Below are 27,886 nucleotides of genomic sequence, written 5' to 3' on the forward strand. Positions count from 1 at the left end.
GACAAGGTGTAAAAGAAAATCACTTCAAATTCTGAGTGCTTTTTTATGAGCAACATGTTCAAATGCTGCAAATAAAGGTGGTTGGAATACAAGCAAGTAAATATATTCAGCTGCCTACTTATCATTTTCAAGAAATTATGATGACCACAAAACCAAAATCTGTTCATCTTGCAGCAAAGTGGCTGGGAGTTAATCTCTTCAACTATATATCCAGGAGGTGGCTGGTAGTTCCCATGTCAGTTGAATGCTCAATCCACTCTGGGTTTAGCCCCAACTTTAAAAGGAGCTATCCAAGGGGCTGAACCTTACCCCCCAAAGAAAGATTAGCACATTGCATAGCTCCTTGAAAGTTCAGGGTGAAATCATGAGTAGATCTGCTCTTCCACTGGTACTGGATTCACCAGTCACCACATTGTAATCCAAAATATTCACACTACTACCTGACTTAAGGCAGGCATCATCCAACTGAGGTTTTAAAATGTGTGGCTTGCCTTTTACCTTCCGATTAAAGGCCTACTACATAACATTGTATTATTATAACATCAAAAGGAATATATACAAACACTCATTTTCCATGATGAATCAATATCTGAAAAACCCAGAAGAGATGCTTCCTTTTTCACGTGGGTTCTTTATCTATTGAAGACAGGAATCTTGTGGCCTGCCAGCTATTGATCTACATGCCTCATCAGCTAGGCAGCATACACAAATTAAAGACATACCAAGGGTTATACCTGCCACAGCTCTGATTTCAGAAATTCTAGTTTTAAAAAAGCAAAGAAAAAAACTTAGTCTTTTCCTTAATGGGTAAATTCCAAGCTTGGATCAAGGTTGAGAAATGTCAGTTTTTAAAACTGTTTCTAAGGCTACAACCCTCTATGCTACCCAGGAATAATCCTACTGGAACTCAGTGGAACTTAATCCTAGGAAGACATATACATACATAGGACTGCATCAAAAATGTTTTGTACACCACTTTAGAGTATTCTATTCACTTCCCATAAATTACTACTGTGCTCTTCAAGAGAGCCTTTTAAACAAAGCTCTTTATGTAAAGCACTATCAGAGGAACCATGAATGTTCAGAGGGCAACATTTATCTACTGCATTAAAGACTTCAGATACTTGTTTTTCATTGGCAAGCATTTTACAGATGCCCCCCCAATTCCGCTGGACTTCCTAGCCATGATATAATACAAAACAGTTTCCATCCACTCTTAAATTATAGAAAAACTCCTACCTGTGACGTAATTGATGCATTTGTCTCTTTCAAAACTTTGGGCATAAGATGGAGAGGCCCTTTCTTTCAGCTAAATAGTCCCTGAGGCATTGTTTTTTAGGCGATGTGGCCATGTTTTGGAAAAATTTATTCCTGACATTGCACCTGCATCTGTGAAGGTGCAGATACAGGCAAAACATCAGAAATAAATTCTTCCAAAACACAGCCACATAGCCTGAAAAACCCACAAAAATTATGGATGCTAGCCGGGAAAGCCTTCAACTTCACAGTCACTGAGGCATCTTTGTTACACTAGTTGACTTCCCCCAATGTGGTACCCTCTGACGTGAGATGCTGGGTGATGGAGTCCAAAACATCTTCAGGGCACCAAGTTGGTGAAGATTAAACTAAGTCCTTTCCTGGGAGTTGCCAGGTCTTAGCAGGTAGCTAGCATCTGGTTTGAAGAATCAAAAAAGCAAACGAGTACAGAGAAGGGAGGAGACACCTGACTGCTCCTCCTCACCCGTTTAGTAGGGAGGAATTCTGAGGAAATGCAAATGCCATACTGTATTTGTATGAGAGAAAGAAGTATTTGTGCCAAAACATAGGCCGAGATGCTACATCAAGAAGACAGAGCATAAATGCTCCACCATGTCCACACTTGATGTATGTCTTTTTCTGGATGGGATGCAAGGGGCTATGCTAGCCTTCTGCACCCTATCCACCACCACCCCAGTGATCAAGTCCTGTTGCTGCTTACCATTGAGGAGCGGGGAGATCAAGGAGACAAATTGGATGTTAAGGAACCAGCTTGTAGAGGGGAAATTTAATGGCAGTGTACCACAGACACAGTGCACCCTCCTATATATTCCCTTTGGAGCTACATCAGTCGAATTGTCTCCCCATTCTTCTCTCCCGACTAGTAAGCCGCAACAGCCACCAAAAGGGTTCTCATTTGCAAGCACTCCATGCCAACTGCTCTATTGCTTTAGTAATTTAAATACTTTTTGTAAAAAGGATTTACATAGTCTTCTCTATTAAAAGACTGCGGAGGTTAATCTCAACAAGTGGGCAGAGGGTATAAATCACTGAAGCAGGATTAACAAAATTGAGGCAAGTCTGGCTTTCAGAGATGCCTTGAATCCATCTAGCTGGACTGTGGGCTCTTTCACACTACACAGTTAATAGTGCAGTGATTCTACTTTAACTGCCATGGTTCCTTCCAATGGAATTCTGGAATTTGTAGTTTAGGGAGGAGCATTTAGAATTTCAGCCAGAGAGTTCTAGTGCTTCACTACAGTACAAACTAGGATTCCACAGGATACAGCCATGGCAGTTGAAGTGGAATCACATTCATATAATTGTATATAGTGAAAGGTACCTGTGTCTGAGCTAGTATCTGAATCTGGAATATCTTAAAGCCAATTCTTAGCGATCTGACTTATTTTGCTATAATTGGGGGCCAGGAGAAGCAGCTCACCCAAGATAGTATAGTTCAAAGGGAGACATGGTCCCACTCAATCCCTGTGCCTCTATAGTGCTGTTTTATGGGGTCCACCCCACCCCAAATGCAGCTGGGAGATGAAGAATGGCTTTTCCTGCATGACTCCAAAAGCTACAGTTCTTTAAAACAAGGTGCACCTCTCCTCATTCCTTGGTTTGCCCCCAAATATGGCTTCAGCCCCAACTGGGGTGAAAATTGGTTTCTGGATTGTAGCAAAATGACTTGGTAGATCCACGTTGTCAAGAGAGAAGATGGCACCATTTCAGACAGAGATGGCACATGCCACTTGTGAACAAACTGTGTGTTTGTTTCTCGAAACAACCTGAAAATAGAAAACCAAAAATGGCAAGGAGCACAGTTCAAGCCTTGGCTTTTTCCCTTCTGTGCTTTTCTTTTTGCAGGGAGTTTTGTTTTGTTTTGTAATGGACCAGAGGGAGGAAGAGGTTCTCCCTCTGGTGCATATTTACCATGTCTAAAGCCAGTTTATTCCACTATGAGGGCAATGGGTACCAGATTTAAGTGACCAGCAGTGATATCGCCTGAGGAAGCATGCCGTTTCTCTGAATTAGAAAAAGATGCTTGCATATCCAAATCTTCGGTTGCATTAATTTTAATTTATACATATTAAAAAATGCCCAGGCTGCTGGCTTGTTTCTCAAATGACAAGGGGAGAAAAATGTATATCTGTGGAAAGACTGGCTATGCTTGAATTTAATATGAATTGGAGGACAATATTTTGTGTGCGTTTTTATAAAAGGTTACACAGGACTGCAAAACAGGCGAGGGCAGCCTTTAGATGATGATGCAAGCATTAAAGGGTGACCCTCGCTTGCTACCTCCTTGAGTTGGCACCAGTTTTCCCTTTCCATAGTACCCGGAAAAGATGGCTCTGACTTCAATTTTTTTGGAGAACACGAGCATCCACATGCCATTCCCGTATGACAAAAGTTTCCCGCCCCCAATCTCCCCAACCTCCTCGCCTTTGTTCCCTGCCTTCTCCAGCTTAACAAATTCAAGGAGGTCCAGGCCTGTCTGGACTGCTTCTATCCCACTGGCACAACCCAGGGTGACATGGGCCCGGCTGCCTTTCGGAAGGTTGACCGCTGGCTGAAGTACGTCCACATCGCCCGGCCACAGAAACATTTGCTGCTCATTTAGTTCCACACGGGCCCCCGCAGTTCTTGGAGTGATGAAAAGAGCAGTGATGGTCAGGAAGAAGGCTTTTCCGTAAGAGGACTTCACAACCTGTGGAAGAAATTGTTTCTGTTAAGGCCCTCCATTTAACAAAAGTTTCAGAATTAGGTTTTCTGTTTTTTAAAAGAAAAAAAAGGAAAGCCATTTAGAGGGCAGAGGGGACGTTTTTTCCATGTTGGCGGAGAAGTACATTTACACATAGGTAGAATCACAGAATCGTAGAGTTGGAAGAGACCACAAGGGCCATCCAGTCCAACCCCCTGCAATGCAGGAACTCTCAATCAAAGCATCCTTGACAGATGGCCATTATGCCTTTGTTTTAAGACCTCCAAGGAAGGAGACTCCACTACACTCTGAAGGAGTGTGTTCCACTGTCAAACAGCCCTTACTGTCAGAAAGTTCCTCCTAATGTTGAGGTGGAATCTCTTTTCCTGGAGCTTGCATCCATTGTTCTAGGTCCTGTTCTCTGGAGCAGCAGAAAACAAGCTTGTTTCCTCCTCAATATGACATCCCTTCTAATATTTAAACAGGGCTATCATATCACCTCTTAACCTTCTCTTATCCAGGCTAAACATCCCCAGCTCCCTGAGTCATTCCTCACAGGACATGGTTTCCAGACCCTTCACCATTTTAGTTGCTCTCCTTTGGACACGCTCCAGTTTGTCAATGTCCTTTTTGAATTGTGGTAAATTCCACTGCTTCAATGGAACTACACTAGTAAGGATTGACACACAACAGGGTTTAGGCCATGTGTGTACCTAGTTGCTCAACTGTTGCTGAGATGCATGTAAAAATATTCAGACAGTTTCATCAAAGATAGAGGTAAAGGTTACTGTGCATGATCAGAGATAAGAAGTTCCTGACAGAGGCAAAGGGAGCTAGCAAATCTGGAGTATCTTAAAGCCAATTCTTGGAGCTATATAAATAAACCACCACAACAACAATAATAGCAGCAAATGTGTCTCCTAGTTTTTGAAAGGTTTAAGTTCCTCATTCACTAGGATCTCCCAGCCCTCTGTAAAGCATTTTCAAGGGCTACTACTGGGAAAGTGGACCAGAAAGTCTCCACGCAGTACAGCTGTATGTTGTGCCCAAAGTGCTGTGGCATTTCTAGGAGGGGAATTCCAATTTGAATATGGACTCCTTTGGACATAGTCCATTCCCATCTTTAAAAGGAGTTGGGTGAAGAAGTTGGGACTTTCCAACTTGGGGCCATCCTGAAAGTACCTTCACTTTCCAGCCCAGAATGAAAGGAGGCAAAACGCTCACCTCCTGCTGTGCATAGTCATCTGCTCCTGGGGCCTTCCCAAAGTCAGTAAATTTTGTGGTACAGTGCAAGACACTTGGTGGCCTTTTCACAAAGTAGCTGGTCAAGTCAATTTTCACTTTGGGGTCTTCAGTGGCTTGTCCAACTGTAAACCAAAGGAAACAGAATGAGTCCTGCCAAACCAACTTCATAACTTCTTCCAACACAACTTCTTCACTGTCAACATTCTATCTTCATGTAAGATTAAACAAACTTTTCTTTAAAAATATTAATTTTTTAAAATTATGAATACACAAATATAGAGAAAAGGAAGGAAGCAAGAAAAGGAAAATAGGATAGTTGTGTGAAGATAACCTACAATATGATCACCTTATGTATATGCCTAGCTCATGATTATATCTGTCTGCTTATTGTACAGGTTGAGTATCCCTTATCCAAAATGCTTGGGACCAGAGTTTTGGATTTCAGAATTTGAGATATATTGGAGATAGACCCAAGTCTAAACATTAAATTAGTTTATGTTTTGTATACATCTTATACATAAAAACCTGAAAGTAGTTTTATACACAGGATTTTAAAAAAATGTGCATGAAACAGTTTGTATACACTGAATCACCAGAAAGCAAAGAGGTTACTATCTCAGCCCCCCATGTGGATAATTTTGAATTTTGGGGTATTTATTTTGGGTTTTTGGATAAGGGATACTCAACCTGTAATGTATTTATCTACAATAACCAGTGCTGTGTAGTTGTTTGAGCATTGGATTACAACTCTGGAGATCAGAGTTCATTTCTTTATTCAAGTATAAAAACCAACTGGGCAAGCCATACTCTCTCAGCCTCAGAGGATGCCAATTGCAAACCCCCTCTGAAGAAACTTGCTAAGAAAGCCCTATGACAGGGTTGTCATGTTAGGGTTGCCATAAGTCAAAAGTGACCTGAAGGCATACAACAACAAAAAAAAAATGTAAATATCTAATTCATGAGTGTTTGTCAAACTTGTAAAAAAATAAGCTTCAAGTATATACAAGATTATATTCTCCTCTCATTGTGCACAGGATATTGTAAGAACTCATAAACTAACTCCTACTCTTAATGCTGGTGCTAAACATGACACAGAAAGCACAACATACAGGCTGTACTGTTCTTTTTTTTAAATACTCTATAATTTATGTTAAAAGATCTTTAGGCCCAGTTTAGCTGTCATGCTATGCAAGAGCTTAGTTCAATCTGCTCCTTGACAAAGTTTTCTAGCAAATGGCTTTGAGTCGCTGCTTGGAAGTCTTGGGGTTTAAGCACAGCCATTACCTCTTGATATTATAAGCTCAGGCTACAATGGAGATAACCAAATTTTAAACAGTACAATTTAGGTCAGAAGCAGCGCATATCAGTGCAGGAGTAGGGAATGCATGGCCCTCAGGTGTTGTTGGGTTGCAATTCCCATCAGCTGCTGAAGGCCATACATTCTCTCCCATTTCATCAACAAAAGCCAATGCAATTGCTTGTGTATTGCTCCCCCACCCCAATTGCAAATCAGTTTTCTCTGATGTTTTGTCCTGGGATATTTTGGATTACAATTCCCATAATCCCTCTCCAAGGCATCATGCCATATGCTCACTGAAGAAAGATCAGGTTTGCAGTGCAACACATTCAGAGGGGACCAGGTTGAAGAAGGCTGATCTAGAACTACCAAAATGCATGACAGGTAGCATGGGGTTGTACATTTTTGTTTCTCTTCCCAGTTTCATCATCTGTTGCTGGAGAAGCCAAACACAGGATGCTGGCACATCACACAATGTACTGTATTATGCATTACTGTGGAGAGTAGAAGAGGAAAAGATGCTTTTAGTGGCTGCTACTTCTTTTTCTTTAGTATCTAGTTGCAGAGTTTGGAAATGTGGACTACAACTCCCACAATCTCTGGCAACTTAAAAGTGAGTTTTCCAAGTTTGATCTAGTACCTGCAATAAATACCCTTTTATCTGACCCTTCTCAGTGCTTGCTGTCCCATTCTGGATATGTTTAGACCAGTTTTCATTTTTTTAGGCACCAAAATGCAAATTATGCATTGGTGGGATGAAGTACTGCAAGACATTATACAGACTGTAGCAACTGATATGAAATGAGGTATGCAAGATGTTGGTATTAACTTTCTAACTTTATAATGTGGCTTCCATTATGCTTTGGGATGTAGTGGTAATATCTAAAGAGCAGTTTAGGCCTAACCAAATTGAGTTAGTCTAAGGGTAATTTTGTGCCAACAATAAATGCATGGCCTCTTTAAAGTAATTGCCAGTCCCATATCCAGCTAGAGGGTTAAACAATCTTTCTGAGGAGCGCATACCTAGGTCCTAGGGATTTCTGCATTAAGCTCATAGAAAAACAGGACTTGAAGAACTGTTACTTTTTGGAATACACCTCCCAGGATGGATCATTAATCCCAAAGCCCCATGCTGACTGGTTCTGTAGACTGAACGGTTTGTGATCACTATTGTGGCCTCTCCTTCTGCCGCATTCTGCAAAGCAGAGGCAAGAGATATGTGCCTATCTAGATGCAATGGGACTTTAACTCCTATCAGCTCTAGGCAGAATATCTAGGAGTAAGGATTCACCAGGGGATACGATGCAACAACATCTGGAAATCTACCTGTTCCCCATCTTTGTTATCAAGAAGGGGGGAATGTGGTGTGTGGAGGATGCCTAAAGAAGATGCAAGAACTCTTCAAGGACTACAGATGTAATCCCAATGGGGAAAAGGGAGCTCGTGCCTTACCCTAACTATACAAAAAGCTATAAGGATTTGGATCAGCTACTTAATGTACAACAAAAGGTCATCTTTTTCCAAACTCTGCAGAGATAACCCCAGGGAAAGCTGCTCAACTTGCATAAAGATACATAAGGTTGTACCTTTTCTTTCTAAAAAAAATATGGTGTGGGGTAGTTCATAAAGAAAGAGTGAGTACACAGATGCATGGTGCCTGGTAAGATTCCTGCTTCCAGCAACAGGTTAGAAAGGGAAGATCTTCTGAAGTCTCAGGGATTTCCTTTTAGAATCCTACAGTGGTACAAGGCTGGCTTTGTCTTTTACCTGCAATGGCCTCGAGAAGTTGGTAAGCCGTGGAGGACATAGACAAACCTTTCACACAAAAGACAGTGAGACTTCCAGTGACCAGATGGGTCACTGTCTCAATTAGGATTATCTGTGCAGTCTCAGCAGCAGCATCTCCCTTGTCATTGGGGTGATGCACCCACATTTTAGTCCAAACTTTAAAGGAGGTATCCAGGCTGCTGCTCCTGTTTTAGGGGAATCCCTTTTAGATTCATGGCTTTGGATAGCTTCATTAAAATTCAGACCAAAACACAGAACAGGTGCACTGCCTCAGATGCCATCCACCAGCCATCCCTGCTCACCCCAGCAACATGTGGCTGGTGGTGAAGAGATTATTTTTGTTATCACTGGTCTTCAAATACACCAGAACCGGTTCTCAATCCAGGAAGATTTAGCCATGTAGCCACCTAGAACTGCTCTCCTGAAAGTGTGGGAACATGCATTTCTGTTACTCGCAAACAATAGGCAATGATAGAAGGATTATTGGTCTGATGTTAGAAAGTTAATGGGCACTACTTGGGAAAGTTACCTTTTGAAGTACAATGCCCAAAACCCTCCACTCAGCATAGAGATGTAGCACTAGCAAAGTAAGGCCACAGTGGTGCTTTTCCCAGGGTAAAAAAATAATTTACTTTGGGACAAATGGTGGAGGAGGCTGGCATGCATGTTATTACACAGTGCACCTCAATTTGTTTCAGGCTTCCCATAAGGACTGCCGATTGCCTCTGCAGTTTCAAACCAAGAGGTAGCTTTGAAACCCTTTGCTTAGAAGATCTGAAACCCTTTGCTTAGAAGTAGAGTCACTGAAGTGACAGGGAGACAGTAAAACAGACCACACCATCTTCAGTGGAACCAAGTCCAAAGATGGTTTGGGCTCATGCATAAGAAGAAGCAGAGTTTAAGAGCTCCTGATTTAAGAACTCACAGAGCATCCTCCTAGCCAGCAAGGGCAGTAGGCATGCTGACTAAGATATTCTAGGAACTGTAGTTCAAAGTATGCCCTCAACTTTTGCAGAGGTTAGGGGTGCAGGATCCCCATGGAAATGGGAAAATGTGAATATAGGATGCTGTTTTTTTAATCTTAGAGAACACTTCTCTAAGCATTTCTAGTTCCCCGGGACAATTCTGAAAGACCTGGAAATGCCTAGAGAGAACATATTTATTTTTCGAATATGCAGCAGTGGAGGTTGCGGCAAATACAGTAATCTGCAAAGAACCAAATCCACAGACGCTTAACAAATGTGGAGGGACAACTATAGTAACTTTTCCAGGATCTCAGCAGGACTGCAGATTTCACAAAGAAATGGGCAGGCAATCCCTGCAGGACACTGGCAGGATATTTAAAGAGGAGCATCTTTTGTGGGCCTGGGAAAAAGGATACTTTTGCAGTAGGAATAGGTAGGGACCCACAATTTATTAGAGTATCTGAGAATTCAGCAACACCAGCCTTTCTGGCATTTTATCTGAGGGCAAAACATCTTGTGTTGGTCAGGTGTATTCTGCTGATCTAAAAATAGCTTTGCACTCAGATTTAAAATGTAGTTCTTTTTTCTTTATTTTTTTGCTCTTTCCTCTTTCTGCTTTTTGCATAGTGCTTTCACCACTGAGCTAATAGTATTTGAGTACATTTTTTATAAGCTTGACTAAGGAAACACTTTGGACTGTCATCTTGTTGGTGAATTATGATGACATGAGTAAGACTAAATGCCATCGTAACTCACTTTTTGTTGCAGAGGTCAGAATTCTGGTCTGACAGCACAATCCACACACCCAAAAAAACCTTCCTTATAAAAGCAGCACAGTCCTCCAATACACCTATTTCCATATTGTTGGAAAGGGGGGGGGGAGAGAAATCAGTGGGGACCACTGCAAGAATATCATTGTAGGGACCTTCTAAGGACCTCCAAGAAGGTTCTGCAAATGCCTGTCACAACGCATCCACCAAAAAATAGCGGGACTCATTCCCACTGATCCTCCAGCTCTCCAACAACCCATATGTTTCAACATGCAGGATCTCAGCCTTGATTTTAAGCAGGGAAAAAAAAGAGGGATGGGGATTTGTTGCACAAACACAGAACGTGGCAGCCTCCTGTAAAATTCAGCAAAGGATCCCAAGATCCTGGGAACTAGAAAGAAGCTGCTCTTTCTGTGCTTACTAGTAGGAGATCAATTCTCATGGGTTAGTAAAGGCAGATTTTATACAATTAAAAGATTGGGGGAGGGGAGTGGACCCACAGTGTTTATTGGCCTCCTTTTTGAAGACTTTGATACTGGCAAGCTCATCCAAAAAAGCCTGCCCTGTCTTCCGCAAGTTCTCCGAACTGCGTTTACTCAAAAACCATCCATAATACAAGGGAAGGAAGTCCTTTTCTAAGCTGGGCTTCAGCTTCTTTAGATCATCCACTGAAAGTTTCCACTGGTTCTTATCCTTGAGCTGCAAGCAATCCAGTTTCCATGCTGTTTTGGGCTCCACAATGATGACTTTGTAGCAGTACTTATCAGCAATCTCGAAGAGCTGATCCAGCCGCTCCCGCTCGTGGTGGGTGTCATCCACCACCACGACGCTGACATCACGCTTGCAATAGACACTTAGATCCTCGTCTACTTTGCTGTACTCATCGGGAAGGGGGCTCCTGATGGCTGGCTGGATTTTGTAGTTGTCAACGGAGACAATTTTGCAAGCATCTTTGTACTTATCTTGGATGGCTTGTGCCAAGGTGGACTTCCCACTGCCTGGAAGACCCCGGAGAATGAATAATGTTTTTGATTCCTTGATGGTTGTGATCGTTTCATGATCATCCAGAAAGGGGAACTGCAAACCTTCAGGGCGTTCTTTGGGCTGGGAAGACATTTTTTTAAATATCTTGGGCAGGAATACGTGGCTCTTCCGGGCGAAGCCTTTGTTCTGAAATCAAGAAAAGGGAGGAAAGAGTAGTCATGTGATTCTATTGGAACATTCCAGAGAGAGATACCATCTTTTGGCCCTGAATAATAGACCACTGTTTTCTATCCAAACCAAAGGGGATTTTTGTGTTGTTGTTGCTGCTGCTACTGCTGCTTGCTATTCAGATGGGCATAAATGGCCCAGTGATGGTTTTAAATGATGCTATTATGTCAGATAAGAACTTATACATTCCAGAAGCAGCAGCCCTGTTCGTCTATTGTAGGAAAAATCCAGAGGCAGCCTTCCCCCACCCTGATGCCTCCAACTTCTGGAAGATGTACTGGATGACAACCCCCATCATCCTCATACAGCAGAGTCAAGGAATGGAATTGGACTCCAACACATTTGGAGAGCAGCAGGTTGAAAAAGTTTGTGCCTTCATAAAGATTGACATTGATTGGGACCTAGAGAATCCAGTGTCACAAATAAGTCTATATCTCTCTTAATATACTACAGTTGGCCCTCCTTATGCACAGATGTTTTATCCACGGATTCAAGCATCCACAGCTTAAAAATATTCCAAAAAAGTATAAATTCCAAATAGCAAACCTTGATTTTCCTTTTTATACAAAGGACACAATTTTGCTATGCCATTATATTTAATGGGACTTTAGCATTCATGGATTTTGTTATCCATGGGGGATCATAGAAACAAACCCCAGTGGATAACAAGGACCCACTTTACTGTAGTGTTCCTTTATATTAACTTTATCCATGGACGCTTACGTTCTATTAAATATAATGGGATAACAAAATTGGGTAATACATGGGGTCCTCCAGATATTTAGACTACAGTTTCCATAATTCCAGACCACTGTTCATGCTGGGTGGGGATTCTAGAAGTTGAAGTCCAAAACATCTTAAAAGCCATAGATTTCCCCATCTCTGGTTAGAATTCAGCTGACAAATGGCTCTCATGGGTTTCTAATCCCAAAACCACACCTACTTAGGACCAAAGTGGCTTTGTCTGTGCTTGCCAAAATATGTGACTGTTACCAATGCAATTCTGCTGACTGCAACTACAAATCACATGATATAGCATCTTATTCAGGCTTTCTTGGCCTGCCAACAAGCAACAGTCACAGAACTTCTTCACATTTGCAAAAGTAGGCTTATGTTACCAACTTCTCTCTTACTCTCAGTTATTTCTAAAGGTGCTACAATATCCCTTTTCATACTGATCCAGACTAACACGGCTCTGTCTTTGAATTTCTGTAACATCTAGTTGTGTACTTTGCTATAGGGTCAGCTGCACCTGACCACTAGATTTCCCTGCTCACACTTAACTCTTAGCCGCTTTATTCTAGTAAAATGGACTGTTTACCCTCCAAATTTTTCTGAGTGGCCAATCGGGGGGGACGCTTCTTGACCACTCTTGAAACCACTCTTGGGGAAAAAGGACGTCATTATCCAGCATTTCTGCAGCACATTTTACTCCTACTCCATCTTTTCCCTTGTCATTACTCTGCTCTGGTGAAAGCAGGTCACTATTCTACCCATTTTACGTAGAGGGAAACTCCAGCTGTGGACAAATTTAAAGATGACATAATAGCCATCTCTGTACATATCTGATGTCATGTAGAAAACGGAGCGAGTTTGTTGCTGTATCAGAGCTTAGAACGCGAATGGATTCAAACTGCAAGAAAAGAGATTGCACCTAAACATTAGGAAGAACTTCCTTTGAGAGCTGTTTGACATTGGAATAGACCTGGGGTGTGAGGGAAAATCTCTTTCTTTGAAGGTCTTCAAACAGACGTTGGATGGTTATTTCTCAGGAGTTGTGTATTTCTGCATGGTCAGGGGCTGGACTAGACAGCCCTTATGGTCCCTTCCAAATCTATGATTCTATAAGAATGAAAGATAGTATAACCTCATAGACTTATTCTTTTACTGCCTTAGGCTGCTCTGTAAGTATTGTTTTCAACAGCGATACAACGGGTTCACTATTACTCTAACAAGAGCCAGTGCGGCATAACAATTTGAGAGTTGGACTAGGACTCAGGAGACTAGGGTTTGAACTCCTGCTTGGCCAGGAAAACCCACTGGGTAACCTTGGGCAAGTCATACACTCCCAGCTTAAGAGGATGGCAATGGCAAACCCCCTCTGAAGAAACTTGCCAAGAAAACCCTGTGATGGGGTCACCTTAGTGTCGCCATAAGTCAGAAAAGACTTTGTGGGCGCACAGCACAGCACACCACACACACACACACTCACACTATTCTAATGTTTTGCTGGCTCACCTAGACCTGTCTTGATCATTTTTGCTGTATGGATGGCTTGAAAGAAAAGAGATCAAGCTCTCTTCAAGCTTCCTTTATCAGGACCAGCTAAGTGATTATTTACCATACTTAAAGTATGCAAATATAAGGATGATCTGAATCCAATAGTTTCTGGTACCCCATTTGAGACACCAGATCATTCAAGAGAGAGTGGTATTTGGCCAGTCACAGGGAACAAGAGTGGCTTTGGTAGAGGCATGTACTTACTTATATAAGTATGTGGCTGCAGAAATAAGGGAACAGAGTTTTCTCTCAACACTTCATTCAACATTTGCATGTGCATTTTTATATATCCTTCCTTCAATGAGACATGTTTTTGATAGTTTTCGTTAGCTTAACTTCAGTTAGATATGAGGTTAGAAATACTGTATCTGGGTAACTTGCTGCTCTGTGCACTGGAAAGAAGGTAGTCCATACATCGAAAACAAATATAAAGAGAGACCTCTCCCTGCTAGGTAAACATTAAAGACTATCTAAATTCAGTCTTTGTGGTTGCTGAGAGGGTGGTTTTTTAAAAAAAAATTCTGGAAGAGGAAAAAAAGGAAAGTTCTGCATGTTGCAAAGTTGACACAAAAAAGTACAATTAGCTGCTTTCAAGATATTATTGAAAATTGATTATTAATAGTATATTAAAAACATCTATCACACCAAATTCTTCCTTACCTAGGTATATACTTTCTAATCTAAATAGTAAGACTGAAGGATAGTTAGCTGGAAGGACCCTTGTCCATTCTCTCTTCTTCTTTTTCCCCTTTCTACATCTTTAGTTCTTCCATTTCACCCCAGAATAGCAATAACATTTGCTGTTATGTAGATCTTATTGGATAAATGCTACTTAGCCAATCAATTATTTTTGTTAGTAGTTAAGTCAAAATCCATACTGTGACAATACCTTTATTTAGCCAGCCGAAATGAGCTAACACTGTGTGCAACTTTTCAAAATCTTCAGACTACTCCATTGGGCAAAACTAAAAGACATTGAGTCTGTTTGTTGTCTTGAGTCATGATGAGGAAAGGACTTGCAGAGCTTCATATGGACTACTCCAGGGATGTGGGGGTATTACATTTCACCCTAACTAGTGCCTAAACCTGATGGGGACTTGAAAGTTAATGAAGTTAATTCAGGATTCGGTAATGGCTTGAAGGTACAGTAGTTCTTTGAGTATGTATTTTTTCCATACAGCTGCTGGTTTGTGCTGACAAAATGAAGGGAGATGGGGCAGTTTATTCAAAATGTAATTTTACTTCCATTACTAGGAAATAAAAATCTAGAAAGACAGACAAACATAAGAATTCAGGAAAGAAAGGGAGTGGTTTTGTACACTAGCCTCTTCAAACTGGTGCCCTCCAGATGTGCTACGACTCTCACTGATCTTACTCCAGGACTCAGGAAAAGTGTTTTTGAGCTACAAATCCCAGAAATCACCAGCCACGATGGCAGTTGGACTTTGATGGCTGGTGGGGGAATCAGTTCTTGGAAGCTGCAACCCAGCCTTTGCCCCTCCATGGATGTCAAATTCAGGTGCCTGTTTTATGCCATTTTGTCCTAAGATAGATGTTGTTTTTGGATGGTTATTGCTTCAAGAAGGGAGCTGAATAATAAAATCTTGTGGAGGTCTTTCATTCCCAGAGTCACCATAAGTCAAAGCCAAATTGAAAGCTCCTAACCACAACAACCCAGCTACTAAAGGTGCTCTCTTCCCCCCACCCTCCTACAATGAGCAAAACATACAAATCAGCAAACGGTACATTTCCGTTGCTGCTATACTAACCACAGAGGTCAGCCTATCTTGGCATAAAATGTGGGGTTTTATCTCAAACTATTTACAACCCTGGGTGCAAGTTTAAAGTAGCAATGCAAGGATAGAGAAGACAGTTGGGTCAAAAGAGTAAACAAGTCAGAGGAATTCAGAAAAGGCAAAGCGGGGGACGTGGGTCTCAATGGTTTTTGAAAGATAGATTTCTAGAAGGAGCAGTCGTTGGCTTTAGCAGGAGGAAAACATTTCCCACTACTCTGCTCCATGTCCTATCGTCTCATTAAATAACAAAGTACATTAAAATAATATAAATTAAATTCAAATAAATGTGAAATAGGATTTGGATTTGATGTCCAGTGTCTTTAAAAGCCATTTTAATGGGATTTTCGCAGCATCCTAAGAAGGGTTGAATATCTCCCCAATCGTTGTGCTTCTCAACCTGAGGATCCTCCAGATGTGTTGGACTACAGATCCATGACACTCGCCTAATGCAGAAAAATGGCCACACTGGCAGGATGATGGGCATTACATAAGAGGGTGCCAGCCAAGTTGGAGAGGTCTGGTTGCAAGGTTGGGCAACAGTGGCAAAGGCCAATTTTCATCCCGGTACACTAAAAGCAAGTCCCACTGCCCCATTTAAAGGTGGAAAATAAAAACTAGGAACCGTCTGGTTGCAGCTACTGGAGGCTCTTTCACACTGCCCTATTATAGCATTGTGATTCCATTTTAACAATCATGGCAACATCTTACATAATCTCGAGATATGTAGTTTAGGGAGGGGCATTTAGGATCCTCAGCCAGAGAGCTCTAGTGCCAGACTGCAAATCCCAGGATTCCACAGGATTCAGCTATGGCAGTGCTGTTAACTGTGTAGTGTGATAAAGTCTCCAGGTTTGTTGGGGTAATTTCACATTCGAGACCCTATCACAGGGTTTTCTTGGCAAGTTTCTTCAGATAATATTCAAATTATAACAGTTTTTAATATGTTATACAGGACTCTCACAACATTGGCCCTAACGTTATGGATAATTATAGCTCATATGAATAAAAATGTTGGTACTGAGAATAACATGACAAATGAATAAATGAACAGAATAAAATTTTTATTCTGAGAGCTATATGATCAATAAAAAGTGTAAGTATTAGTACAAGATCTATATGAACAATAATAAGTCAGTAGCGAAAACTCTCAAGATTACAAAAAGGGGGGAAGAAAAGAAAAATGTAAATATAAGCAGTCTGATTTGAGGAAAGAGCAACAAAAATAGGCTCAATAAATAACTTTATACCATCAGAGTAGTAGAATTCAAAAATATAGCTGTGTTAGTCTCTAGAATCAGTATGTAGACTACAGAGATCTTGTAGCACTTTTGAGACTAACTAAAGAAAGAAGTTGGCAGCATGTGCTTTTGTAGACTTAAGTCTTAAGTCTACCAAAATGCATCTGAAGAAGTAGACTTAAGTATACGAAAGCACTTGTTGCCAACATCTTTCTTTAGTTGGTCTCAAAGGTGCTACAAGATCTCACTGCATTTATATAATCAGTTAATGCAATCATATGAATATGTTAGAGACAAGGAACTGAGAGTAATATATTAATAGCATATCAATCTCATCTAGAGTGATGAACTGCCTGGGAGTTTATACGAAGAGAAAATTCTTTTGTTATGATTTCAAGAGCTTTGATTAACCGTGTTGTAAATGTTTTACAGTAAGTGTATGAAACAAAAATATTGCTTAAAAATTAGAACAGTTTTATTTAAGTAAATTCAATGTTTAATCCTATGCATGTGTAAATTTTACACATAAAAATCTTTGGGAGGAAGAGGGATCAGAGCCCCCAAGTCTCATGCCCCCCTTCAGCAACTCTTGTGCCCAACTGGGGGTCCCACCTCACCATTTGAATCCTAAACAATAAGACTCTATGCAGCAGAAGCCTTCTTTTCCATAAAACCAGTCATGTAGTACTTTTAGAAATAACAGATTTTTTTAATAGCAGGAGCTTGTTGGATTATAAAAGTAGCTTGTTGGACTTGTATCAGTTGGCAAGGGCTGCTAGTGTATACACTGCTTAGTGGCACCCATTTGTGCGGCTCAGTGGCTGAAAATGAAGAGATCTATGCAACTTGGAGACTGGGGACTGGGGGAGGGTGGCGATCAGATAAAACCCATCTCTGTTACTATGTCCAGTTACATGGCACAGTTAAGACACTGCTTGTGGTTGGCCATAACAAGAGAATCTAAATGCTTTTGCACTATTTGGACAAAAACAGCTGCCTGGGGAACAGAAGTTAACAATGGCATTTTAAAAAACCCAGAAGACAAAACAAAATAACAATAATGGTGGGGAGAGAATCACTGTGAGCACCAATTGTTTTGCCATGGAACTGAATAATAAATGCTTGTGTGAAAATGGGTGGGAGGAGACATGGACAATGGTACCACACAAGCCTGTCTTAAGAAGAGAACTTGGACAATTTTCCAGTGGAACAATTTGTCCCATTCTGTGCCAAACAGGCTCCCTCCTCTCCTCTCCTCTTCTCCCCGCTGCCACAAACTCACAACCTGGGAGTGGCAGAAACTGGCCAGCACAGCAATACAGCTCAACACTTCCCCTGGTAAACAGGAGTTGCTGCAGGTGTCACCTTAAATAAGGACTGGAATCTGGATTTTTAAAGAAACCCAACACAAATGTGTGCTGCTCAGGATAGAATCTAGAATCATAGAATTGGACGAGACCACAAGGGCCATCCAGTCCAACCCCCTGCCATGCAGGAATACAGAATCAAACCACCCCTGACAGCCTCTGTTTATAGATCACCAAAGAAGGAGACTCCACCACACTCCAATGTAGAGTGTTCGACTATTGAATAGCTCTTACTATCAGGAAGTTCTTCCTAATGTTTAGGTGGGATCTCTTTTCCTGTAGTTTGAATCCACTGCTCCATGTCCTAGCCTTGGGAGCAGCAGAAAACAAGCTTGCTCCATCCTCAAATATGATTACCCCCTCAAATACTTAAACAGGGCTATCATAGCACCTCTTAACTATCTCTTCTCCAGGCTAAACATACCCAACTTCCTAGGTCTATCTTCAGAGGGCATGGTTTCCAGATGCTTCACCATTTTCGTCACCCTCCTTTGGAAACGCTCCAGCTTCTCAACTATATGTACTTCATCAAATGTTAGGACTGAAACTTCTCATTGCCTTCTGTTAAGGTCTTGCTTTACACATCACTTGCACTTGAAAGCATCCATCCATTTTTTTAAAAATTAATGTTCAGAAATATTTTTTCTGAGATGAAACTCAGGGTGCAGCCAGCATGGTTTGCATGTTGGATTATGACTCTGGAGATCAGGATTCGATTCCCTGTTCAGCCATGGAAGCCCACTAGGTGACCTTGGGTGAGTCACATACTCTCAGCCCTAGAAAGAGGTGCTACAGCACACACACACACATTTTGCAGGTCTGTACTATAAAACAAGCACATGCATGGAACCATCCATCCAGCCTAATGAATTAAGAATTTGTTCTGATAAGCTTTCTTCAAAACACTTAGTTTGTAAAGAATCAAGACATGGCAATTCTCCCTACACCATCCTTTCTATCCCTTCCCCATTCTGGACCTGTTTGAGGCCACTCATCATTTAAAGAGAATCCTTCAAGATATTTTAGTCTGATATGCCAGCAGAAGGGTCACCTTAACCTACGAAGGCCCAGGCCAGAACAGAGCCCTGTAGTGATGAGAGACTCAGAGCCTAGCCACATTGTGGACTAAGTAGACCCACAAAGAAGGCCTTAAAGTACACATAGGTCAACATGTGTTTGGCTTCTTTATCAATAAACCATCTTTCGAACACCATGAGCCATGTCTCTTGTTTTTTCTATGGATTCCACTTCTGAGCCGCCGGCCCCAGTTTTTCCTCCTTTTTTCCCCAGTGTGCCTTCCACCAATGGCATCCAATGTTGGGTCCCCAGATATTGTGCAACTTCGGCTCCTAGTATGCCACCATAGCCAATGGTCAAGGATTCTATACGCTTCATCTCATAACATTTGTGCACTCGAGATTGGGAATCCCTGCCCCATGCAATTAAGAATGGTTTCCATTACCCCATGGAAGGGTTTGCAGTACAAAATAAGGAAGACTAATTTAATCCAGCATTTTGGGGTCCTGAAGGATTGAGATTGCAAAACCAAAATAGATCAGAAAGGCACCACAAAAGAATGTAGTCTAATACTCTTAGACAGAACAGTGACCAAGATCCTGCATCGCCAAACATAGTTATAATGCAGAGCTCCATCATCGTACGTATGTCTGATGATGCAACCCAAAAAACTCTACCTTCTCATCTTGGCAACACCAAACCCAAAGGGTTCATAGCAGTGGGAAATCACATCTCCAGTACTCTCTGTTCATGGGACACATTGAGAACAGGCAGCTAGAGAGATCACTCAGGGTCCTGCCACAACTGCTTGTCTTGGGCACTCCACAACCAGGAGGTTATGGCAAACATGATTTCCCAGTGCCCTGATCTGCAGTGCCTCAGAAACCTATCAAATGAGGTGCTGCCAAGCTAAAAAAGTAGGGTTTACAGGTCATATTCAGTCATTAATGATCGTAACTATGAATGTCCAGCAGTGACAAGATTATAAATGGAGGCTACAAATTTGTAACTAGGATGCCAGCCATCCTCCTTAAGAAGACATTGATTTCCTTTCTATAGATCAAACCAAACTATGAAAAAATAAACAGGCACTTCCTTTGAAAGAAATGAACATACTTTTGTTCTCTATGAGTTGTTACAAATTTTTTATTTAACAGTTGTTGGTGGTTGAAAAGATATTAATGTGTCAGCTATATTGAGATGGTAAGCTGACTTGGTTGCAAACAGCTGCCTTCAGCCCTTAAGAGAAAGGTTTTCCTGTAGACAACTGTACATTTTTACAAGCTTGATGTTTTAGAACAACGTTTAATTTAGACTTGGGAGTCCACAAAAACAGGATTAGGACACAACATTTTTGCTTGCCTACTACCTATATATATAGCTGCATAAATCATTTGTTTTTAAAATTTGTATATAGTTTTGTATAGAGTTTTTAACACACATGTAATGTTTTTGACTTTTTAAAAATGTTTTTTTTTAACTTTGTATCTACATTTTGGTGCTTGTATTGTTTTTAACTTGTACTGTTTTAAGTTTTTGTTAACCGCCTTGAGTCCCAATATCGGGAGAAAGGTGAGATATATATAAATAAAATAATAACAATAGTAATAATAATTTGTCATCTTTAAAAAAATGCATCTTCAGTAAATTTTTTGTATCTGATCTCCGGAAAACTATTCTTGCTTCCCCCCGATAACCAGATAAGTGGCTACTCATCATTTACATCCTGGAAGTGGGCCTACCTAGAAAACTTAATAACCACTTTTTAATAACCTCATATCATAAAATAAGCTTTTTTACTATTTTACACTAAGCACGCAGCATATTCATAAATTAACATGATTAAATGCACTAGTGGCAATATTTATGATTTCTAGGCTGCACTGTGGGGAAATGTTGGTAGTTGCCATATCTATTGTATTGAAAGAAAAATACATTTATTCATCCTATTTCCATTTGGGATACTCATTATGATTCAATTTCAATTTAGTAATGGGAAAGCCAGCGTATTTTGAGTGTTGGACTGTGACGCTGGAGACCAGTGTTCAAATCCTCGCTAAACCATGAAACCCACTGGGTGACCTTTGGCAAGTCACATTCTCTCAGTCTCAGAGGACAGCAATGGCAAATCCCTTCTAGAGAAACTTGCAAAAAAGCCTCATGATAGGGTTGCCTTAGGGTGACCATAAGTTGGAAAAAACATGAAGGCACACAACAACAACAAGCAGGTTGAAAAAGTAGATGTGTTCCTGTAATTATTTGTTTAACATAAAATTTGGTACCTGAGCCAGAAATGATATGGAAAGAATAGGGACAGGTTCCTATAACACAAAAAAGAAGAGCAGTTCATCACGTTTCCGCAACACTTTTATTCATACTAACAATATGCACATGTGCAATGGAAAAAAAACATGTCAGGTAAGCCTTGAGTAAGTAAGCAAAAATGAATTGATTTTTCTAGGGAACATCTGAAGACCATCCAAAATGTCTTCACGGATGACTCCACTTTTTGTAGGATTTTCAGTTGAGTGGCCAAACATATAAATCTATGGCTCTTGGAGTAGCTGATAAGCAGTCTTATCTGCTCTCCCTTTTTCTCCCTGCTCTGCTGATCATGCACATTGAATAAAGAGAGTCAGGAGGCAGCTGCTGCTTATCTTATTTGTTGTAGGTTGGCACACACAGCTACAATAGGACTGGCTAGAGTAGAATACTGGTCTTTCAATTTTTATTGCATTGTTTAGCGCAAACATGTTGCTGCAAACCAACACTGAAAGTTTTTGTTTCCCAAACCCTTGCTTCATCCTCCTTCCAATGTTGCTGATGAGGAGGAGAATGGGTGGGCTGGGCAGGCATTAAAAAGGAGCTTCTGTGTGAGCAGCTTTGTTAACTGCTTGTATAGGAGACAAATACTTGTATTAAATTTTAAAATAAATGTTCAGTATGGTATATAAAGGTATATAAAAATAGCTAGCATGATGTAGTGGTTTGGGTGTGGGACTAAAACATTGGTGATCAGGGTTCAAATCCCTGCTCACCTATGGAAACCCCACTTGGACAAGTCACGCTCTCTCAGCCTTAGAGGAAGACAATAGGAAACCCCTTCTGAACAAATCTTGCCAAGAAAATCCCATGATAGTTTCACCTTAGTGTCTCTGTAAGTCGACATGGTATATAAAAATGAAATGGTTTTGGTTTTGCTTTAGGTCTACCTCCTAAAATATTTAACTCTCAAATGAAATCCCAGTTAAAATAAGTTTAAAGATAAAGCTGAACAGGACCGTATTGGCATATAAGGTATATGTGTCCGTATGTGTGAAAATTATCACACTCCTCCTGCAATTACTGTGTTAGGTACAGTATTTTGTTGGCCAACAAGAGATTATGGCCCTGTACAGACAAGCCAAAATAAAGTTGCTTTGGGTCACTTTGGAGGTATGCTCTTTAAATGACACACACATCTTAAGAGGCCAGAAGCTGGGCCAAAGCTGAGCTCCAGTCCTTAGGACTGGAGCATGGCTTTGATGCAGCTTCCGGACTCTTAGTACGCATGCATCATTTAATCGGCGTACCTCCAAAGTGACCCAAAGTAGCTTTGTTTTGGCCTGTCTGTATGGAGCCTATAAAAGCCTAGTACTGATACTGGTTATTAGCTACACGGAAGTCCCATCAGTACAAATAACACAATTTCTTGACCAAATGGAAACGTAGGAGTTTCAATGAAACTGAAATCCACTAAAACAGATGTGATGTATCATTCTTGGAAGAATACCCCCTGCACGATTATGGCACTTTGGTACTATTTTATTTGCCATGTCTCCATTCTATAGTATGCTGTGATTTTTATTCTGGTAGAAGGACTTATAATTCTCCACGGAAAACATTACATGAAGGAAAATGCCCAAATGGCATGGCTCTTCTCTTATCCATTACCCTCTGCACTGCCTGCCCTATAAAATAAACACTGCCCTATCCGATCAAATACACAATCAATCTGGATGGATTTTTTTTTTCTTTTAAAAACTAACACAAAGGCCTAAAAAGTGCAAGCAGGAAAAAAGTACTCCCCTCTCCTTCACAGAAGACGTAGGTAAATAAACTGCCCAATTACAACACATGAATGACACTTTAATTTTCATGGTCCCATCCTACAAAATGCTGGGATTTGGAATTTGGTGAGGTACTTACAAGTCTCTGCTTTGTTGTTGTTTTGTGCTTTCCAGTCATTTCCAACTTATGACAACTCTAAGGCAACCCTGTCATGAGGCTTTCTTGGCAAGATTTGTTCAGAGGGAGTTTGCCTTTACCTTCCTCTGTGGTTGAGGGAGTGTGACTTGCCCACATGCACTGAGTGGGTTTCCATAGCTGATCAAAGATTCAAACTCTGATCTCTAGAGTCACAGTCCATTGTTCACACTACTATACCACACTGGTTCTCTAATTACTAACTTCAACTAAATTTCGGCTTTACACCTCTCTGGCAGAGAATTCTAAATACCCCAAATCCCAGGATTCCACAGAATGGAACCACGGCAGTTAAAATGGTATCAGAGTGCTGTAATTGTGTAGCGAGGGTACTCTTTTGTTGCTGTTTTCCTCTTCAGAATACATTAACAGCCACTGACTCGCATTCAGTACTGTCCCTTGTCAGTATCAAAACTACATCTTTTTTTAATACATTGTTATTTTGAATTATCCGTGTGCTTATTTCACCACTATGACCTAAGGTTCACATTTACCTAAGTAATTTCCAACTTACAGTGAGCATAAGGCGAACCCACCGTGAGTTTTTCTTGGCAAGATTTGTTCAGAGAGGGTTTGTCTTTGTCTTCCTCTGAGGCTGAGAGAATGTGACTTGCCCAAGGCCATCCAGTGGATCTCCATGGCTGAGCGGGGATTCAAACCCTAGTCTCGAGAGTTGTAGCAAAACACACAAAACACCATGCTGGCTCTCGCTAGCATTTAATGACAATAAATTTGTTACTATTAATATGCATTTGTTACTAATATAAACTTGTTACTATTAATATACATTTGGCATTAATGAAGGAGTCAGATGGACAGTAGAAAAATAGAAATACAGAGGAGTCAGAGTGCCGGTAAAACTGCTTCCACAGCCCTGTTTAGACTAAAGCTTAGACAGACACCTGCAGTTGCTTCCAACTGCTTTCTTGGCCAGCTTTTTGTGTGGTTTAGATAGAACATGAAAACAGTGATTACTGGAAACCTCAAACAGATGAGATTATTGGCTTGTATCATAATAGAGGTGCATGAGACAAAAGGGTGGAGCAGATGCCAGCTGTACAAGAAATCATTTGAGAAAACTATGGGCCCGTACAGACAGGCCAAAATAAAGCTGCTTCGAGTCACTTTGGAGATATGCTATTTAAATGACACATGCATCTTAAGAGGCCAGAAGCGGCAACAAAACTGTGCTCCGGTCCTTAGGATCAGAGCATGGCTTTGGCACGGCTTCTGGCCTCTTAGGACACATGCATAATTTAAACAGAATACCTCCAAAGTGACCCGAAGCAGCTTTATTTTGGCCTGTCTGTATGGGCACTATGTAAGAAAATGCTTAGCTAGGTTTGCCCAGATTGGTGCCTTCCAGATGTAGTTAGAATAGCGTTTCTTAAAGTGTGGGACAGGACATCCAGGGAAGGCATGCAAGTTGCTCAAGTGGGGAAAGGAGCAGGAGACTTGGAGGAGAGTCCTGGAGGGAAAGAAAAAGGCAAAGGGGACCCTTGGAGCATCTCCATGAAGGTTGAAGGAGGAAGGAGAAAAGGAGCAGGAGAGCTATTTTCTTATAAGAAGTTACAATATGACTATGCTTTGATTGAGAGTTCCTGCATGGCAGGGGGGTTGGACTGGGTGGCCCTTGTGGTCTCTTCCAACTCTATGATTCTATGAATATGCAGAAATTCATGAACGAAAATTAGCAACTTTATCCCAGGGTTTTCTTGGCATGTTTCTTCAGAGAGGTTTGCCATTGCAATCCTCTGAGATTGAGAGTGTGTGACTTACCCAGAGGGCTTCTATGGCCAAGTCAGGATTCGAACTCGGGCCTCCCAGTGCTGTAGCCCAATGCCTAAACCATTACATCATGCTGGGCCTCAATAAATACACAAATAAAATATGCACACTAAACAATACATTATGTCAGAGAGGCTATGACATCCGCATGCAGATATAAAGGGGGTCACAACGGTAAAATGTTTGAGAACCACAGAGCTGGACCAGTATTCCCAGTACCCCCAACCATTACCAGTCAACAGTCACACATGCTGGGGATGGTGTTGTATGGCCCTAAGAGAAGCCCAGTTAAGTCAGAAGGATTTCTTGGGAAGCCATCCTTTTGCAAACCGCAGTATATTTTCTTTAACCCTACAATATGGGATAGTTTCCAAAGAAGTAGCCATGACTCCTGTACCATAAAAAGGGAAATGGAAAGGAGAAGGGGGGAAAATGAGGCAGAACCTTTAAGACTGATTGTGTGTTTTTAATGTATTATTTGTTTTAATCATATCTGTTTTGTTATTAATGTTAAACACATTTTACTAAGCTGTTTTTAAATGTATTTATTTGCACTGAATTATACCCCACTGTTCTATTTTAATATCATTTGTTCTTACGTTCCAATATTGAGTGCTCACACTTTTGCGTATAGGTGCATAAGACGTATATGACTCTTTGGGTGTTTTGGTTGGTTTTATTGTTGTTTGGTTGCCAATAAAGGCTTGTTGCTGCTTATTTTTGCATGAGCTTTCTTGGACCTAAACTCACTTCTTTGGATGTGGTGCCGAAGAAGTGGGTTTGTATCCACAGTCTCAAAAGTTCTGCCACATTTCTAGGGTTTTTTCTCCCTCTCCCTTCCTCCTTTTTAATATGGAACAGTGTCAGCCGGCATATAAACAAGATAAATATTCTCTAGCTATGACACTTGGAAATTTCACTTTCAAAAAACCAATTTGAATAGAGCTATAGAAGTTTTTTTTACTTGTTTTATTTAAAGGAAGTTTTTCTGATAGGTTTCATTTCCTTGCGCACATGAAACTAGCAGAAGAAAACAATCTGTCTAAAAAAGCACCTAACCCCCTTATTTTTTCCAACAGGTTTTGCACCCAAGTGGAGCAAGATTGTAAAGTGCTTCTGTATTTTAAGTGCCCAGTAAAGACCAGTCAGTTCTGGGAGTTCTAGTCCACAAATAATGTCTTCCAGATCTATCCTCATGCAAAGCTACATGCGCCAAGGAATGCTCCAAGTTGTGGAGGAGAGAAGGACTGAAGTGGAGAAAATTGGCACAACCATCACATCCAGAACGCTTCGCAGATGAACTGCTTCTCAGTAGTTAGTGATAGCTTATGCCTACACACACAAACACAATCGCACATACACACACAAAGTACTTTCATCATAATCTATTGTTGGCCGTGCCAAAAAATCCTGACCTTTTCAGCTGTGTAAATTTGCTCAACGTGTCAGAAAGCACATTTCCATCCAAGTTCGGTGCTTTCCCCCTACTGTACTTTGTTGTTGTTGTCGTTGTGTGCCTTCAAGTCGTTTCCAACTTATGGCGACACTATTGTGGGGCTTTTTTGGCAAGCTTCTTCAGAGGGGGTTTGCCATGGCCATCCTCTGAGGCTGAGAGAGTGTGACTTGACTAAGGTCACCCAGTAAGTTTCCATGGCCGAGACGGGATCCAAACCCTGGTCTGCGGAGACGTAGTTGAAGGCTCAAACACTACGACTGAAACACTTACTTATTCCCAGTTACTCCACTAAAAGGGATCCTCTTGTAGCTCTTATTTGTGAGCATCAGATGTCCATCCGAGTCAATGCTCCATTTTGTATCCAAAATACAAGGGCAAGTCATGCTCTCTCAGCCTCTGAGGAAGGTCCAAAAGGAAGGTCCAAGGATAATTTCTGGAGCTCTGGCACCTCAACAAACATTTTGATTTGTTTGAAAGTTTTTGTTGTTGTGTGCCTTCAAGTCATCTTGCTTTCCTTGAGCAAGATTTTGCAGACTTTGCCATTATCTTCCTTTGAGGCTGAGAGAATGTGACTTGCTTGTCCAAGGTCGCCCAATGGGTTTCGTGGCTAAGCGGGGAATTGAACCCTGGACTCCAGAATTGTATTCCAGCACCTCAAACCACTATGCCACGCTGCCAAAACAAATTACAATTCCCAGAATTCCACAGCATACAACCAGGGCAGTTAAAGAATTTTGGGAACTGTAGTTTTATGAAACATTTAGCCTTCTCTGTTTGAGAGTTCTGGTGCCACAACAAACTACAAGTCCCAGGATTCCCTAGCATGGAGGCAGGGGAGTTAAAGAATTCTGGGAACTGTAGTGTTTGTGAGACATTTAGCCTAGTGTCAGAGAGAGCTACAAACTACAAATCCCAGAATTCCCTAGAATCCAGGCAGGGCAGCTAAAGGATTCTGGGAACTGTAGTGTTTGTGAGACATCTAGCATTCTCTGCCAGAGAGAGCTCTGGTGCCACAACAAACTACAAATCCCAGGGTTCCCTGCAACACTCCAATCCACAGCGTCTCCCTCCAAACGATGCCCAAGGCATTCTCCCCCATAAGAGAAAGAGCAAGAGCTGTTCCCCATTGACTCACCATGGCAGCGCCACCAACCGGAGTCGGGCGGGCGCAGAGGCAGCTGGAGAAGAATAGAGGCCTGGGAGCAGAGCGAGAGCGAGGAAGGGCCGCCGGAGTGCGCTTGGAAGGAGGGAGCCCGCCCGCACCGGCTTTTCATAGGCCCCGAGGGGAGGGCAGCTGGGCAGCCAGGAGCCCGCCCTCTCCGTCCCCGCCTGGTACCACGAGGAGAGAGAGAGAGCGAGCGGAGGAGGAGGCAAGGGCAGCCTTTTGTCTCCTCGGGAAGCCCCAGCCAGCGTAGCGTAGCGCTTTGAGTCTTGGACTCTGGACTCAGGGGACCAGGGTTC

At 41.5% G+C, this 27,886-nt stretch overlaps 1 protein-coding gene across 1 annotated transcript; it reads right to left on the minus strand.

Moving 5' to 3' along the window:
- Nucleotides 1-3,126: 3,126 nt before the first annotated feature.
- LOC121932990 (2',3'-cyclic nucleotide 3' phosphodiesterase) lies at nucleotides 3,127-27,692 on the minus strand. The gene is made up of 4 exons (XM_042472159.1): nucleotides 27,561-27,692; nucleotides 10,527-11,196; nucleotides 5,186-5,328; nucleotides 3,127-3,967 (listed from the first exon to the last, which is right to left on the minus strand). Exons 1-4 carry the CDS (start codon nucleotides 27,561-27,563, stop codon nucleotides 3,515-3,517), a joined length of 1,269 nt encoding a protein of 422 aa, XP_042328093.1. The 5' UTR covers nucleotides 27,564-27,692; the 3' UTR covers nucleotides 3,127-3,514.
- Between the last annotated feature and the right edge of the window lie 194 nt (nucleotides 27,693-27,886).

The sequence above is a fragment of the Sceloporus undulatus genome, chromosome 6, assembly GCF_019175285.1.
Source record: "Sceloporus undulatus isolate JIND9_A2432 ecotype Alabama chromosome 6, SceUnd_v1.1, whole genome shotgun sequence".
Taxonomy (NCBI): Eukaryota; Metazoa; Chordata; class Lepidosauria; order Squamata; family Phrynosomatidae; genus Sceloporus; species Sceloporus undulatus.